Raw genomic sequence first — 15466 nt, forward strand, 5'->3', positions numbered from 1 at the left:
TTCTACTTTATTACAAATAAAGTGTGTATTGGATTATAAGACATCACGGTATTCTGCATTTTTTAGGGTTTGAAGATCGTACATATGATAGAACGATCTGGCCAAACATGAACCCCGCAGACGCCAACCTGGAAGCAACATCTTTCCATCTAGCGCTGACCAACCAGGGCATTCTCCTTGGACAGCATGAGCAGCTAATCCGGGCACTAACAGACAGCAACCAGGCCATGGTCACCCAGATTACCCAACAGGTCTCTAGACTTTCCTCTCAACTCGGCTCCGGTGGCATTAACACCACCGGCCACACCGGCTCCTGCCCTGTCGTCTCCACCCCTCCGGGATTCCCACGCTTCGGACCCGAGCCCCGAGAGGTTACCGGTTGTCGGGGCTTCTTGTTGCAATGTTCCTTGGTTTTCTGCCAGCGTCCGGTCACGTTCTCCTCCGACCAGTCAAAGATTAACTACATCGTGGGACTGCTACGGGGAAGAGCGTTAGCTTGGGCAGAGGCTACACACCCCAGCCAGCCTCGATAGCCTTGGCTGACTTCCTGGAGACGATGACATCCGTTTTTGATCACTCCAACGCCTGTGGGACCGCCGGAGACCGTCTGCTTCGGACCAGCCAAAGGGCTCGTAGTGTGGTGGATTATTCTATCGAGTTTCGCACACTAGCCGCCGACTCCCGTTGGAACGAACCGGCACTGGTCAGTGCGTTCAAGAGGGGCTTAAGTGAGCAACTCAAGGATGAATTGGCTACCCGGGACGAACCCACTGGGCTGGACGTATTAATTAACCTATGCATCAAGGTGGACAATCGCATTCACGAGCGACGCAAGGAGCGTCACCATCAGGCTTCTGGACAATCACCATGCCAGTTTCCATCTTCCCCGAGCTTCAGATGCGGAGACCCGTCTTTGGCCGCGGAGATTCGGCCGTAGCCACCCGTCAGTCCAGATCCGGAGCCAATGCAGCTTGGCCGGGCTCGCCTCACACTGGAACAGAGGTTACGGAGACGCACAGCGGGGGAGTGTTACTATTGCGGCCAACAGGGGCACTTCCTGGCTTCCTGTCCTGTGAGGCCAAAAGATTAGGCTCACCAGTTGCAGTGGGGGTTCTGGTGAGCCACAACAACCCTCGTCAGCCGGAGCTCTCCCGACTACAGGTTCCGGCAACTCTTCATCTCCCATGTGCTTCTCTTCCGCTGCTGGTTCTTTTCGACTCAGGGGCTGAGGACAACTTCCTGGATGTGGACCTAGCTCGACAGGCAGGCATCTCCACAGAGTTGTGGCAGTGTCCACGGAAGGTGGAGGCTCTGAATGGTCGTTCCCTAGCCCAGATAACCCATCGCACTCTCCCGGTTACTCTCATCCTGTCCGGTAATCATCGCGAGGAGCTTCGCTTTCAACTCATCTCGCCGCCTCGGACACCTCTTGTTCTGGGTTATCCCTGGCTGCGGCAACACAATCCCCACATTAATTGGGAGACAGGAAGGATCCTGAGCTGGAGCTCTTACTGTCTCTCCATCTGCCTCCAGTCTGCCCGGTCCCCCTCTGAGGTCAAGACCCCCACACCCTCTCCAGCTCCCTCCGACCTAACCTCGATCCCGAGGGAATACCACGACCTACAAGAGGTGTTCAGTAAAGACCGGGCTCTGTCCCATCGATCTCCTGCCTTGCGCCTCCCTTCCGTCGAGTCGCCTCTACAATCTGTCTCGACCCGAACGGGAGGCCATGGAGACATACATCAGAGACTCCTTGCAGACAGGCCTCATTCGAGCGTCCTCCTCACTGGTAGGGGCAGGGTTTTTCTTCATGGCCAAGAAAGACAAGACACTATGCCCCTGCATAGACTACAGAGGTCTTAACTTCATTACCGTGAAGAACAAGTACCCCCTGCCTCTCATCAATTCAGCATTCGAACCTCTCCACTGGTCCACCATCTTCACTAAACTGGATCATAAGGGAGGGGGACGAATGGAAGACCTTCAACACACCCCTGGGACATTTCGAATACCTAGTCATGCCGTTCGGACTCACCAACGCACCGGCAGTATTCCAAACTCTGGTGAATGACGTTCTCTGCGACTTCCTGAACCACTTTGTTGTCGTCTACCTCGACAACATCTTCATCTTCTCCCGAGATCCAGCCAGCCACGTCAACCACGTCCGTCTATTATTGCAACGGCTCTTGGAGAAGCGTCTTTTCGTCAAGGCAGAGAAATGTGAATTCCATGCAGACTCCGTCAGTTTCTTGGGCTACATCTTGGAGAGTGGGCGGATGAGGACGGACCCGACCAAGATAAAGGCGGTATCGGAGTGGCCTACACCTACCAACCGAAAGCAGCTGCAACGCTTCCTCGAGTTTGCTAATTTCTATCGGAGATTCATCCAGGACTACAGTCGTGTGGCGGCCCCCCTCACCAAACTCACCTCCTCGAAAGTGGCTTTCGCTTGTAGCGCAGAGGCTGACACAGCCTGGGCCAATCTTAAGGCCTTGTTCACTGCCGCGCCCATCCTGGTCCAACCGGATGCTACATGCCAATTCACGGTGGAGCTGGACGCTTCGGACGGGGTCAGAGCCATACTCTCCCAGTACTCCGACGCCGACCAGAGACTCCACCCTTGTGCATTTTTCTCCCACCGACTCACCCCTGCCGAACGTAATTATGATGTGGGCAACAGGGAGCTCTTGGCTGTCAAAATGGCTTTGAAGGAGTGGCACCATTGGCTGGAGGGAGCTGAGCAGCCATTTATAGTCTGGACAGACCATAAGAACCTTGAGTATATTCAGTCAGCTAAGAGATTAAACTCTCGGCAAGCACTATGGGCGTTGTTCTTTGGGCGCTTTGAATTCACACTCACCTACTGACCCGGATCTAAGAACATCAAGGCAGATGCCTTGTCCCGTCAAGATCTTCCCCTGGACCATGAGACCGGGTCAGACACGATTCTGCCCCCCACCTGTGTGGTAGGAGCCCTCACGTGGGAGATCGAAGCCAAAGTGAGGGAGGCCCAGAGGGATCAGCCAGACCCAGGTAACGGTCCCCTGAACCGCTTGTTTGTTCCCGACGCCATTCGATCCCAAGTACTGCAATGGGTCCACAACTCCCACTTCGCCTGTCACCCTGGCATCACCCGAACTCTCTCTCTCCTCCGACGGCACTTTTGGTGGACCACCATGGAGGCCGACACCCGGGCTTTCGTGGCCGCTTGTACCATCTGTGCTTGTGGGAAGTCTTCACATCGACCACCGGCTAGTCTTCTGCTACCACTCCCAGTTCCCAGTCGTCCTTGGTCCCATATCGCCCTGGACTTCGTCACCGGACTGCCTCCATCCCAGGGGAACACCATCATACTAACCATTGTGGACCGATTTTCCAAGGCGGTACATTTCGTGGCCTTACCCAAGCTCCCTTCTGCGCTGGAGACGGCGGAGCTCCTGACCCATCAAGTGTTCCGACTCCATGGGATCCCTTTGGACATTGTTTCGGATCGAGGTCCCCACTTTATTTCTCAGGCCTGGAGATCCTTTGGCCAAGCTTTGGGGGCAACCATTAGTCTCTCCTCCGGCTTCCACCCACAATCGAACGGGCAGACGGAGAGAGCTAATCAGGACCTTGAAGCAGCTCTTCGTTGTGTGGTCGCCTCCAATCCCTCCTCTTGGAGTTCCCTACTCCCCTGGGTAGAGTATGCGCACAACTCCCTAACGTGCGCAGCTTCCGGACTCTCCCCTTTTGAATCCTCGCTTGGGTGTCAGCCACCCCTGTTTCCAGCCCAAGAGGGTGAGCTAGCAGTTCCATCCGTGCAACGCCACCTTCGGCGTTGCCGAAGGGTTTGGAGGGAGACTCGGGCCACCCTTCTTCGGTCTACTGAGAGGAACCGCCAGATCGCAGATCGTCACCGAATACCAGCACCCACTTACAGACCAGGTCAGAGTGTTTGGTTATCTTCAAAGAATATTCCATTAAGGACAGAGTCTAAGAAAGTGTCTCCCCGCTACATTGGTCCTTTTATTATTGAACGCATCATTAACCCAGCTGCTGTCAGTCTCAAGCTACCCAGCTCCATGAGGGTCCATCCCACCTTTCACGTTTCTCAGCTCAAACCAGTCGCCTCCAGCACTCTGTGCCCTCCTTCCGTCACCCCTCCACCCGCCCGGGTCATTGATAACCAACCGGCCTTCTCCATCAGACGTCTTATGGACGTACGCCGCCATGGGAGGGGGTTCCAATACCTTGTGGACTGGGAAGGATATGGCCTGGGTTCCCCGTTCCATTGTACAAGTGTTGCTCTTTTTTGTTTAGTTCTCATTAGAAATTGTTAGCATGCTAATATTCTAAATTAAGGTGGTGGTGAACATGGTAAACATTACTTGAAAATATCAACATGTTGGCATTGTTACTGTGAGCACTGTTCCTCACAGAGCTGCCATAGCTGTAGACCCTCAGTATTCGTATTTCAACATAAGGACCCGCACTGAACAACAACTAAATGTGATATATTTGTATTATTTGATACAATGTAAAAGGCATGTTTAATGTTCAGTAATATTTGTAACCATTGGTGTAGAACAGGCTTATATTTGGAATTGTGGGGGGGGGGGTCCATTAAAACAGATTCCTTTTACTGCACAGGATAGAAAGCGTGAGGCAGTACAACATGGAAACAACACAAAACCACATGGTAGAGTGATTGAAAGGAGAGAGAGCAGGCTCATGCTTTTGTTCATAAATATTTCTACAGCTTGTATCTTATGAGAGAGAAATGCTCTAAACGTGTGAATGCACCTACATGCTTTATGCAATAGATTTATATAATATATTTAGGATTGTCTTCCTTTTGTCCTCGCTCATGAGCCTCTACTCACCTCCACATCATGCACTCTCTAGCTCGGTATAATGTGGAGCTCTGATTTTCTATTTTAATGTTACATCCAACGCGCATTCCTGCCTCTGTGTGTGCAATTTTGTACGTATGAGTGTATATCCAACTTAACTGCAGTCTTAGATTTAGTTAAAAACTTACTTACACACACACACACACACACACACACTCGCAAAAAGCACACACTATCCATCATTCACTCTGTGTATTGTACACATGCAGTGTGTATGTGTGTGCCTGCAGGTCTTGCCTCAGGCTATTCTGGTGTCAGAAAGAGCGAGCCTGTCAGCCCGACATTGCATCATTCTACATAAGCTACAGACACACATGCACGCATACACACACTTTTGTCAAAAAAAAAAAGGTATTCTGTGGCCCTTCTCCCTGAGGATGCACTCACTGTGCAAGACCTGCACAGATCCACTCTCCTAATGAGGGGACAAGAAACAAGAGGACACACACAGGAGGAGGGGGGGGTAGTGAAAGGTGAGGAAGGAAGTTTAGAGACAGATGAATCCTATCATTCAGAATAAGGCAACACTGTATATTCATATGTGTGTGTGTGTGTGTGTGTGTGTGTGTGTGTGTGTGTGTGTGTGTGTGTGTGACACACCACATGAATTTGGCAGATTTTATGTGTGTCTGCATTTGGAAATGGGTTTCTCTCTCTTCTTCTCTCTGGGCAGATGTGATGAATTTTCATTAGAGCGTTTCCTTATTAAGCCTGTTTCTGGCCTTGTGTATGCCTTGCAGTCATACACACAGACACACGCACACACGCACAGGCCTTAGATGAGAGCCGCTCTGTGAGCAATAAGGGAATTAGTGTTTATAACAAGCTCGGAGAAGACCACATACTGGGAAGTCAGTGGAAGAAGCAAATGTAATGGATATCAATGCAACACACACACACACATACTAACCATTAGGTGATATCCACACATGCGTAACTCCTAATACTGTAAGTTTTGTGTATAAGTGTGTGTATCCATTCACCCTCATTCTCTTCTATCCTGTCGGACACTTGATTTTAACAAGCACAGTAATGCTGATAATTGGCCCTTCATCTGCTTCTCCTCTTCAGCTCTTCTCTCCTGTGTACTCTGTCACATCCTCACAACTCTTTCATTTGTCCCACTTTCATGTCACAGCATCCTGATAAGGCCTGGGACCAACCTCAGGCTGCTGCGCGCTCTGCTCAATATCGAGCACACACTCGTCAACTCAGGCAATGAGCTCAGTAGGAATCAGTGGACTGATTTCTGTTTAATGCCATTATATGCTTACCGGAAATAAGTTTTGTAGGCCATAATGGTATTAATAACAATATGAAAGTGCTTTCAGCTGTGTCTAGAATATTCATTGTGTTGTTATTTCCTAATTACACCCAGTGCAATTCTTACGTTAGGTTGTGAATCTAATGAAATTTCTTCTGAAGAATTTGAAACCCTAAGCAATACAGATGCTGGAGAAAAAGTTAATTTTGGCCATGTGTTGAGTCACGTACATCATGTGGTCTTGACTGATCAATAAGGAACAGGCTGTAACTGTCATGTCTCGTTATACACAGATGAAGAGACTTACACTGATTTGCACACAAGAAACACACAAATGATTATCAATGTGAGAGCAAATATGTGGCAATCATTATTGCTAATCTTATTAAAGGTGGGAAACCTGATGATAATGGTGGGCTTAATTACCCCTAAGAGGGTTTTTGAGACACAGAACATTTCCTTCTGTTATACTGTAGGTGTGTGTACATACATGTGTCTCTTAAATGTATTTATTTAATTTACACATACACACACACCAAAGCCCTAGTGCAGTAGGATTAGTGGTTGTAAAGTGCAGTACATGGCCGCAATCTTCCTTTGTGTTATTCCCATTAGTATAACAGTTAGAACATCAGGGGTTGCCACATCAGTCGTAACCCAGGATGTTCTTCTCCCTCACCTCGGTGAGGAATGGCCATGATTAAACCTTTCGGACTAGAGTTCTACTAAAATGGGGATGGGCAAGGGCAAAACGACGAGATGAAAGCCATGCAGAGGCAGAGAGAGGTGCAGGAGCAGGAACGTAAAAAAGAAAGGGAGAAAGCAAGAGAGGCAGGCAAAGACAAAGAGGCTAAGTGAAATGATCCCGCTGTCTGGTTGAAAGGATAAACATGTTGTTTCTGCAGAATCACAAACCTGTGTCCATGCTGCGGTGATACAGGCAGAGTGACATGTCAAACACTAATGAGCAGCAGATATATTCAATATGTTTCTCTGTCACATAAGGATAGTCATATAGTGATGTGCACTGAGCTGTATAATGTGTGTGCTTACGTACGGATGTACGTGCGTGTTTCTTGTGGAGGTCGTACAGTTGTGTGTGTGTGTGTGTGTGTGTGTGTGTGTGTGTGTGTGCATGTACATGTGTGTAACTCAGGTGCTGCTCTGACTCTTCTCCTGAGGCCAACATTGACATACTTATTAATATATTCTATAAACACACACTCACACACATCTTGTTGTTGTTTATCTTATCATACCGTAGATCTAGTGTCACCTCTTAGCAAATCCGATGCGGCATCACTTAATCACATTTATATTGTGGTTCATGCTGATAATGACAATGTTGTTGATTTACATGCATCTGTATGACAGTGACAAGGACACACAGGCACACCAAACCACTTACTCTGACTCTGACTCTGCAAAAGCAGCTTCCCACAGCAGTCGGTGAAATATTTACATAACATACTGTACATTTGTAATTATTCTAAGCTTTCTGTAATGGAGGCGCATCAAAAGCCAAACTAGTCATGGCAGCTTGTCACATAGAACATAGATAGTTATTTTGCATAGATTGCTGTTTGCATATTGTATTTAATGATGAGCTGCAAAACACACTATATTGCTTTCTTTTATTTGCCTTGTTGGACTAGGCTTAATAGGATAGGATGGCTAAACAGATGAGTGCCAGTAAATAGCAGATTTTCTTAGAACAACCTTGACGCCGAGAAACCTCTAAAACACTTCCCCTCTGAGCTGATAAAAGATATTCTATTCCATTTGATTCATTTTTTAGCCTTGCTGCAGCCTGAACACAACACTTGTGAACAAGCACACAGACACACTCAAGACAAAGAGACATGCAGAAGCAATTTGATTTAAGGTGCTGAAGATAAAGTGTGATGTCTCGGATAGATCGGTGTGCCTTCACACCTGAGTCTGTGTGTGCCAGTGTGTGTTAAATAGGTGTGCATTTCAAAAGTATAAGCGAAATGTAAAATAAACCATGCAATTATTCATAGTGTATTGCATAACAGCATTGCTACATGTTCATTTAAATTGTGAATTGAGTTAAACAAGTAAATCAAGATCCATTAAATATTTCTCATTTCAGTTTTGTTTCATCATGTCACAGGGACCAGTTGTCTGGACCACTGTTGACACTCAATAGCAATATGAGGAGAATCAGATTTTTAAGCATCCAGACCTGTTACATAATGTGCCCTAGCATGATCGGATAAGAGCCACACTAAAGGAACAAGTGTAATCATTGCCTATGATGAAAAAACAGGTACCTGCACACTCAGAAAGACTCATTTTGTAAACACTGAAGTTAGACATCCCTCACTCCCTTTAAGCTTAAATGGAATGATAAAATGCAAAAAGCTCATTTGGTCTTACTCGTTAGTACATTCTCAAATAGATCCCAGATTTAAGCTGAGTGACATAAACATGACCTCTATTTGAAATCTGAAATCCATAATGTTTACTTTTTTCAAATATATCATTAATATCTCCATCTGTGTAATGAAGGCCCAGGCCCCCCTCTCAGGGGGTTTATCCTGAAACAATAAATTTGACACTAAAAATGGTACATTTACTGGGTGGAGATACATCATCATTTCAGAAAATAATATATTCACAATCACATTACCTGATCGATCAGTCACAGTTTCACTATATACCAACAATGAGGATGAATAAAACAACTTACCAAACATGACACTGGTTGCTCCATCATCTTTGCATGGCATGAACTTGTGGATAGTTGTGGATTTTAGCTTTAAAGTGTACAGAAACAGGGATGAAATGCATGGCTACAGAAATGTTTCAATTGTGTTTGAAAATATGAATATTTTCTGCCATTGAAATGTCAAAGCACCCAAAACACAGTGCCCAGTTTTGTTAATTCAAAGCAGTACCTGCTGCTGAGAGATCAGTGGGGGTGTGACTGGGTATGGCTGAAATGTTGCATTGTACGTCAATGTTTTAATTTTATCTCTAATATTGTGCTACCTTCACCAATCTAGCAGATATTCAGAATGAATATGAATTTGTTTGAAATTGTTTTGCAGAGAGGTTGCCCTGTCAGTATGCCTTCGAGTGCTTTCTGACTTTGGGGACAGCCCTTCAAACCTTCATAAACATGAGTCACACAACGCATTATCACACATCACTACATGCACCCACATGCACACACACATTTACCTGTGCAAACATTCACACGCACACAGTTAGTTGTGAAGCTGTGAGGTTGAGAGATACTCTCAATCTGCCTCTGCAGTTCTGTGTTTTACACTTTGTTCTCATGTATACTATTTTCTCTATCCACCTTTTCACTTAGTCACAGTGTACCTTTCTCCTTGCCTTTCTGTTCCCATCCTTTCTCAGCTCTTTCCTCATCTCCTGTCTTTTCCACTCTTCCCCTCTCATCTCCATTCTTCTCAAATCCTCCCATATTGCCTCGTACTCTCCATCAACTTCAAGGTTCGTACTGACTCAGTATTCTGCAGGTGTGGTGTTTTTAAGGCATCTGAGTTTTTAGGGCGAGAAACAATCACCAGTGACACAAGAGAAAAAGGACAAACATATATCTAAAAGAAAGTCCAGGCCATAAACTGATCTTTACACATGAAACACAAACAGTTAGCCGATATTCTTTATGAAGCCAGCTACCTTTCAAGCCTTCAGGGAATTAATATTAAAAAGAGAAGAGCATCGCTTTAAATCTCTACTAAAGTTAAACCCTTCCTGACTGTGTAGAAACAGAAGGAAAAGTTTGCAAAATAGTTGATGCCAGTGTAAAGACTTAAAGATACATTCACTGATTTTGTAATAGTGCCCAGTAGCTTCAGCAAATCCCCAGAATTGTTCCCAGGTCACTGATGTCTTGAAAATCAACTGTGCTGAGCTTTGAAATATCAGCAGAGATTTGGGGGTGCTCTAACAAAATCAGGGAGCGTATCTTTAAAGTTAGAAAGGGTATGGTGGCCCGTATGGACATTTTTTTACAGCAGGCAAAATACTTAAAACTGTGTAGAACCACAGTGCTCAAAAGTTAGCATCTCAAAAACGTATTGGTGAGTGTATCTGCTGACCCTTACTGACAAATGACATTTGGTGCTTGGCAGTTGTTACTATATTTCAGTGGGGACACTCTGTTCCCACAGGGATGGATGTGCTCCATTCACATCAAGCCAGTATCACCTTCACTGTCCTGGACCTTCATTGGAGTGTTGTTGTGCTTACATAATCTTCTGGCAAAACTAGGCCTTTTCAATCCACCACTAAATTCCCCTCGGCCTCACTGGGGCATTACACTCACACGAGGACACACATATGGACACACATGTACACACACAAACACGCTGCCTTCTGCTCAAACTCATATCTGCACATGTGACATATCCCCATCAACCTATGCACTTGCTCAGACACACACATACATACACACACACTCATACATGCATGCATATACACACTATGTATCCCAGCACTCTGGATTAGGGGTACAGATTAGAGATTAGGGCCAGAACTGGGATTACACAGTACTCTCCAACCCCGCCTCCACCATAGATCAGAAGCACCTCTGGCCCTATCATCTACAGTGGTGATGTTACACACACACACACACACACACAAACAGATAAAAAGAGAGTGGGGATTTTACATCACTGATATTCATTCCTTAATCCTAAATTAGCACCCTGCAAAATATCATTACCTCTGAAGATTTCTATTGTCTTTCTGTTCTTAGATCCTATTTTTCTCAGTTCCTTTCTTTCTCTGTCTCTTTCCCTCACTTACACACACGTACACAAAAAACACAATCCTGAAGTAATCTTCACAGCATTACTAGCTGCCTCTAGCATCACTCACATTAATCAAAGCTCCCTCTCAAATGCCCTATTCCCTCCAATCACATATTTCCTGATTAAGTCAATTCCATGGATTTGTCTTGATGTGGTCCCAAGCCCTACGGACACAGAAGATATGCTCTAGGTAGAAATCTCCACTAAGCGAAAGTCAAGAGAAACAATAGAAATGATCCAAGAGGAATGGGTTTTGAAAGGTATTTAGGAGAGAAGGATCTCGAGGATAGATGGCTGAAGCTTCCAGGGAATCTGTCTCTTACAGTAGATGGATTGTTAAAGGATGTGGGTGAGGATTGCCTGAGGACTGTGGTGAGATGGTACATCGATTGCTGATTCACTATCTAGATCCTTGATTTTCTACCTGGGCGTTTGGGACCTCCTGTGGGGTCACAAGCTATTTATATATATATATATGTATATACTGTACATAATCTTTGGAATGGATGTTGTTTTTCAACAGTCAGAGTTTCTGTGAGGTAAAAAGAGGAATTAAAATGTGATGTTTAGAGCAACTTTAAAAGGTCATGAACTACTGATCTAGATCAGAAGACAAATCCAAACTTGCACACACACACACACACACAAACACACACATGCAGACTACAAACTAAAAACTAATTTTCTTTTCCTGTCATTAAAACCCAGCGCTGTCCGTGTTACTCAGGGCTCCAGTGATTGCTGAAGAAGCAAGCTGCTTTAGGGAAACAGGGACACTTCCCTTTATAAATAAAGTTTAACTTGAACTTGACAGACGTTGCACAGAATTTGCAGACTTTAGCAGAGTAGAGAGAAGCTTAGTGGGTAGCTTAGTATCTGTTGACAAGGCTGGCACGCAACCAGGCTGCCAGAAGAGCTAGTATCCAGATTCGTTCAGAAGTTGACTTGGCTGTATCTGCTGTTCTTCAATGTACTGTATATTTTCAAGGCTAATAGTAACGGCACTCCCTTGGTGTCTTTGACTTCAACCACTAGGGGCTTTCATAATGTTTCATCAGTACCTCTTTTCCTCTTTAACATGCTTGTCCATGCTGTTCTGCAATCCCTTTATCTGTCTGTTACCTAAAGGTGTCGTTAGTAGTGCAGTGATTGAAATGTCTTTTTCGTTATTTCTTAGGTGAATGCCGTCATGCCATTTGGGTGCCTTGCCCTGCGAGATGGGCGGACTTACGATAGCATATCTGATGTCACGGACAAATATGAGATTGGACAGGTTCTCCGAGCGTGAGTACCATAAAACTTTATGCATAGATCTCTGTTGCCTTTTTTTATACTCTCCCATGTAGAATTCATGGGCACATTGCTGTATTCCCAATTGGTCTTTATTCTCTTCATGAATTATTTTAAATTGAATTGGATCCATTATCCCTGCAGATTTGGTTTGGCATACCAAACGGTTTCACTGAAGGAATGACAGAAGGTAATAGCATGAGGCTAGTGTGTAACAGACTTAAGGAACACATTTTTCAGATTTTAGCCAACCAATTGATTTTTGATTATGACAGTTCATGAAACACACAGTAGGAAGTCTATAATATATTCAGTTTTAACATTCTGTGTCATGCCTTAAAATAAAAATACTGAAAATAGGAAAATATTTTCAAAGAGCTGTGAAAATTGCTCTGCTGATTGACTGGTCGAATACTGACCATTTTCTTCTCCTGAACACCTCTCCTTGACACATTGGAGGCACACCGACACACACACACACACACACTCACTCACACACACCAATCAGTGTAAGAAGCCATATGGCAACATCAGCATCTGCCCTCAGAGATTTCTGCTCATCTTTTATATAACACACACACATAAACTCGGCATTAAGTGCACACATTTGCTGTATATGTATTCTTTGTAATTTTATGAAAACAAGGAAGATAAATGTACAGAAGCCCTGAGAGGCAAGTAAGAAAAACTAATTCTGGAGATTTATTTTCTAAGTCTGATCTAAATTGTTGTCTCTCCTGTGTTTATGACATAAGAACAGGTGGAAAATAGGTTAGCCAGGATAATCTAAGTTCCTTAAATTTTGTGAAACGGGTGGAAAACAAAAGTTTTGCCAGGTGAAACATTTTTTTTTTTCGGTTCCTTAAATTTTTTTTGGACAAAATATTTTGTCACAGGTGATAAAAAAAAGTTTTGCCAGGATCTTTTTCTAAGTTACTTTTTTTTTCATCTGTAAAAACAAGTGTTTGTTGTTGTAATACTAATTTCGGCCACGAGAGGCTGAGGTGCACCACTAGCCCATGTTATAAATAGGACTAAAAGCATTCTTCAGGTGAAGCACAGATTAAAATAAATTTCTAGCCAAAAGAAAGACATGACAGTAATGTTACATAACTAGCTAACACACAATATACTATATGTAGGCCTACCTTGTGTTTAGAGTGCATGGATAAATGAAAACTCAACTGGAAGAAAACATGAATGCTTTTAGTCCTATTTAGAACATGGGGTAGTGGTGCACTTCAGCCTCTTGTGGCCGAAAAACTATTTTTTTTCACCTGGCAAAACTTTTGTTTTCACTTGTTCTTAAGTCAGAGGAGAAAAAACTATTTAGATCAGACTTAGAAAATGGATCACCAGAATTTTTTTTCTCACTTGCCTCTCAAGGTTGTAAGGCTGTGGTAAAGAAGGATGAAATGAAATCAAACCAATTTACAGTTTGCTATTACCACTCATTTGTTATTAGAATGACATAAAGGAGTAGTGTGTAGGATTTAGTGGCATCTAGCGGTTATGAATACTGCTCGCCTCACCCTTCCCTTCCAAACATGTAGGAGAAACTACGGTGGCCGCAAAACTCGCGAAAAACGTGAATGGCCATATCTAGAGCCAGTGTTTGATTTGTCTGTTCTGGGATACTGTAGAAACATGGCGGTGTAACATGGCGACCTCCATGGAAGGGGACCCGCTCCCTCTGTAGATATAAAGGGGATAATAAAAACATGATTCTTATTTTCAGGTGATTATACACTAATGAAAACATCCTTCTAAATATTATATTCCATTTTTGCCAATAGCTCCTTCTAAATGTTACACACTGGACCTTTTAGGTAAAAAGAAAGAAAGAAAGAGCACCATTGTATTTTCTGATAGTATTTATTGGGCATGAAAGATTTAATGTGAAACGTAGTTTAATTTTGCATCACACAGCTTCTCAAAAATTAATTTGGGTGAAGTACTGTATGCCCCAAAGGCTCAAAACCAGATGATGCTGGCTGATGGCAGCAATAGACCCATTTCAGATTTGTTATTTATGACCCTTTTATTCTACCCAACAAAGCTCCACCCAATTAAATTCTTTCACTGTATTTCACCAAAACAGCCAGTGTCCTTTGTCTCCCTAATTTGAATATTATGCTGTGTCTCTCAAAAGCATCTACAATTTCTTTGTGTGTTCTAACATTATATTTACTTTTTCTGCCTTTCTCTGTCTGTCTTTCTATTTTTTTCTTATTGCGTAGGAAGGAGTTCTGCGAGCTGTGCCTGGCCAAGGACCGACAGACAGACAAGGTGTTTGTCTGCAAGAAATTCCTCAAGAAAGACGGCAGGAAAGTCCGCAAGGCTGCCAAGAACGAAATCATGATCCTGAAATTGTACGCAGTCAGTCTGTGGACAGATCGATGTATGATTGAAGGATGGCGAGAGGGAGAAAGAGAGAATGTTTTGTTATTTGAAATTTCAGATCATATTTCCTGTCACGCAATCCATGTAATAACCCTGGTTAATAATGTAAGCTAAGGTGTTTATAACTTCTGCTTTATCTACCCAGCTAAAGAGATTTTCACTTTGTATATAAGACTATTCAAAAGCCAGAAAATGGTTAGCACCCTTTAATTGCATGTGAGACCCTCCACTGTTTTATGGTCACAGTCTGTGACTCTTTTTTGTTGTTCCAGGGTCAACCACCCAAACATCCTTCAGCTGATAGACACATTCGAGACCCGGAAAGAATATTTCATCATCCAGGAACTGTGAGTGTTTCTTTTACTGTTTTAATATTTATCTTTCTTGCGTAAGCATTCCTGACAATGTGTACTTTAGTGTGTATCTTAATCGTGTATGTGCCTTCATGTATCTTAACACGCACAAATCCATCAGCTAGAGGGTAGGGGTTGAGTCTAGCCTCTTATTACTATGTGCTCTGTTGCTCCCCTCAGCAACAGAGGAAGGTGTTAGATTTTATGAGATATTTGCTCTTAGTAACGCTTAACATTACTCAGTGCTCCTGAAGCACTGCTTTGCCGTAATAGGGTCTCTACAGAGATCTCGGGATCGATACGTGTCACTTGTGACTAGTGCATTTTTCAACATTTGCAACTTTATTTGAAAGCAATAACATTGATTGAAACTGAGTGGACAAAGTATTTCCCTTCTGTTACTGAAATACAGACAGACAGACAGCACTCAAAGTGACTGCAGTCATC

General features: G+C 44.0%; 1 protein-coding gene across 3 annotated transcripts in view; it reads left to right on the plus strand.

Annotated features, from left to right (window-relative positions):
- The window catches only part of camkvl (CaM kinase-like vesicle-associated, like), a 44033-nt gene that overhangs the window by 20635 nt on the left and 7932 nt on the right, over nucleotides 1-15466 (plus strand). For 2 of the 3 annotated variants that reach the window (XM_044209734.1, XM_044209736.1), the window contains exons 2-4: nucleotides 12151-12257; nucleotides 14504-14635; nucleotides 14939-15013. In XM_044209734.1, the coding sequence (XP_044065669.1) occupies nucleotides 12163-12257; nucleotides 14504-14635; nucleotides 14939-15013 (302 nt within the window). In that variant the 5' untranslated portion in view covers nucleotides 12151-12162. Of the gene's footprint in view, nucleotides 1-11922; nucleotides 11944-12150; nucleotides 12258-14503; nucleotides 14636-14938; nucleotides 15014-15466 lie in introns of those variants that run through there. The other variant, XM_044209735.1, reaches the window with a different exon arrangement.

Source organism: Siniperca chuatsi, linkage group LG10 (assembly GCF_020085105.1).
Source record: "Siniperca chuatsi isolate FFG_IHB_CAS linkage group LG10, ASM2008510v1, whole genome shotgun sequence".
In the NCBI taxonomy this organism is placed as follows: Eukaryota; Metazoa; Chordata; class Actinopteri; order Centrarchiformes; family Sinipercidae; genus Siniperca; species Siniperca chuatsi.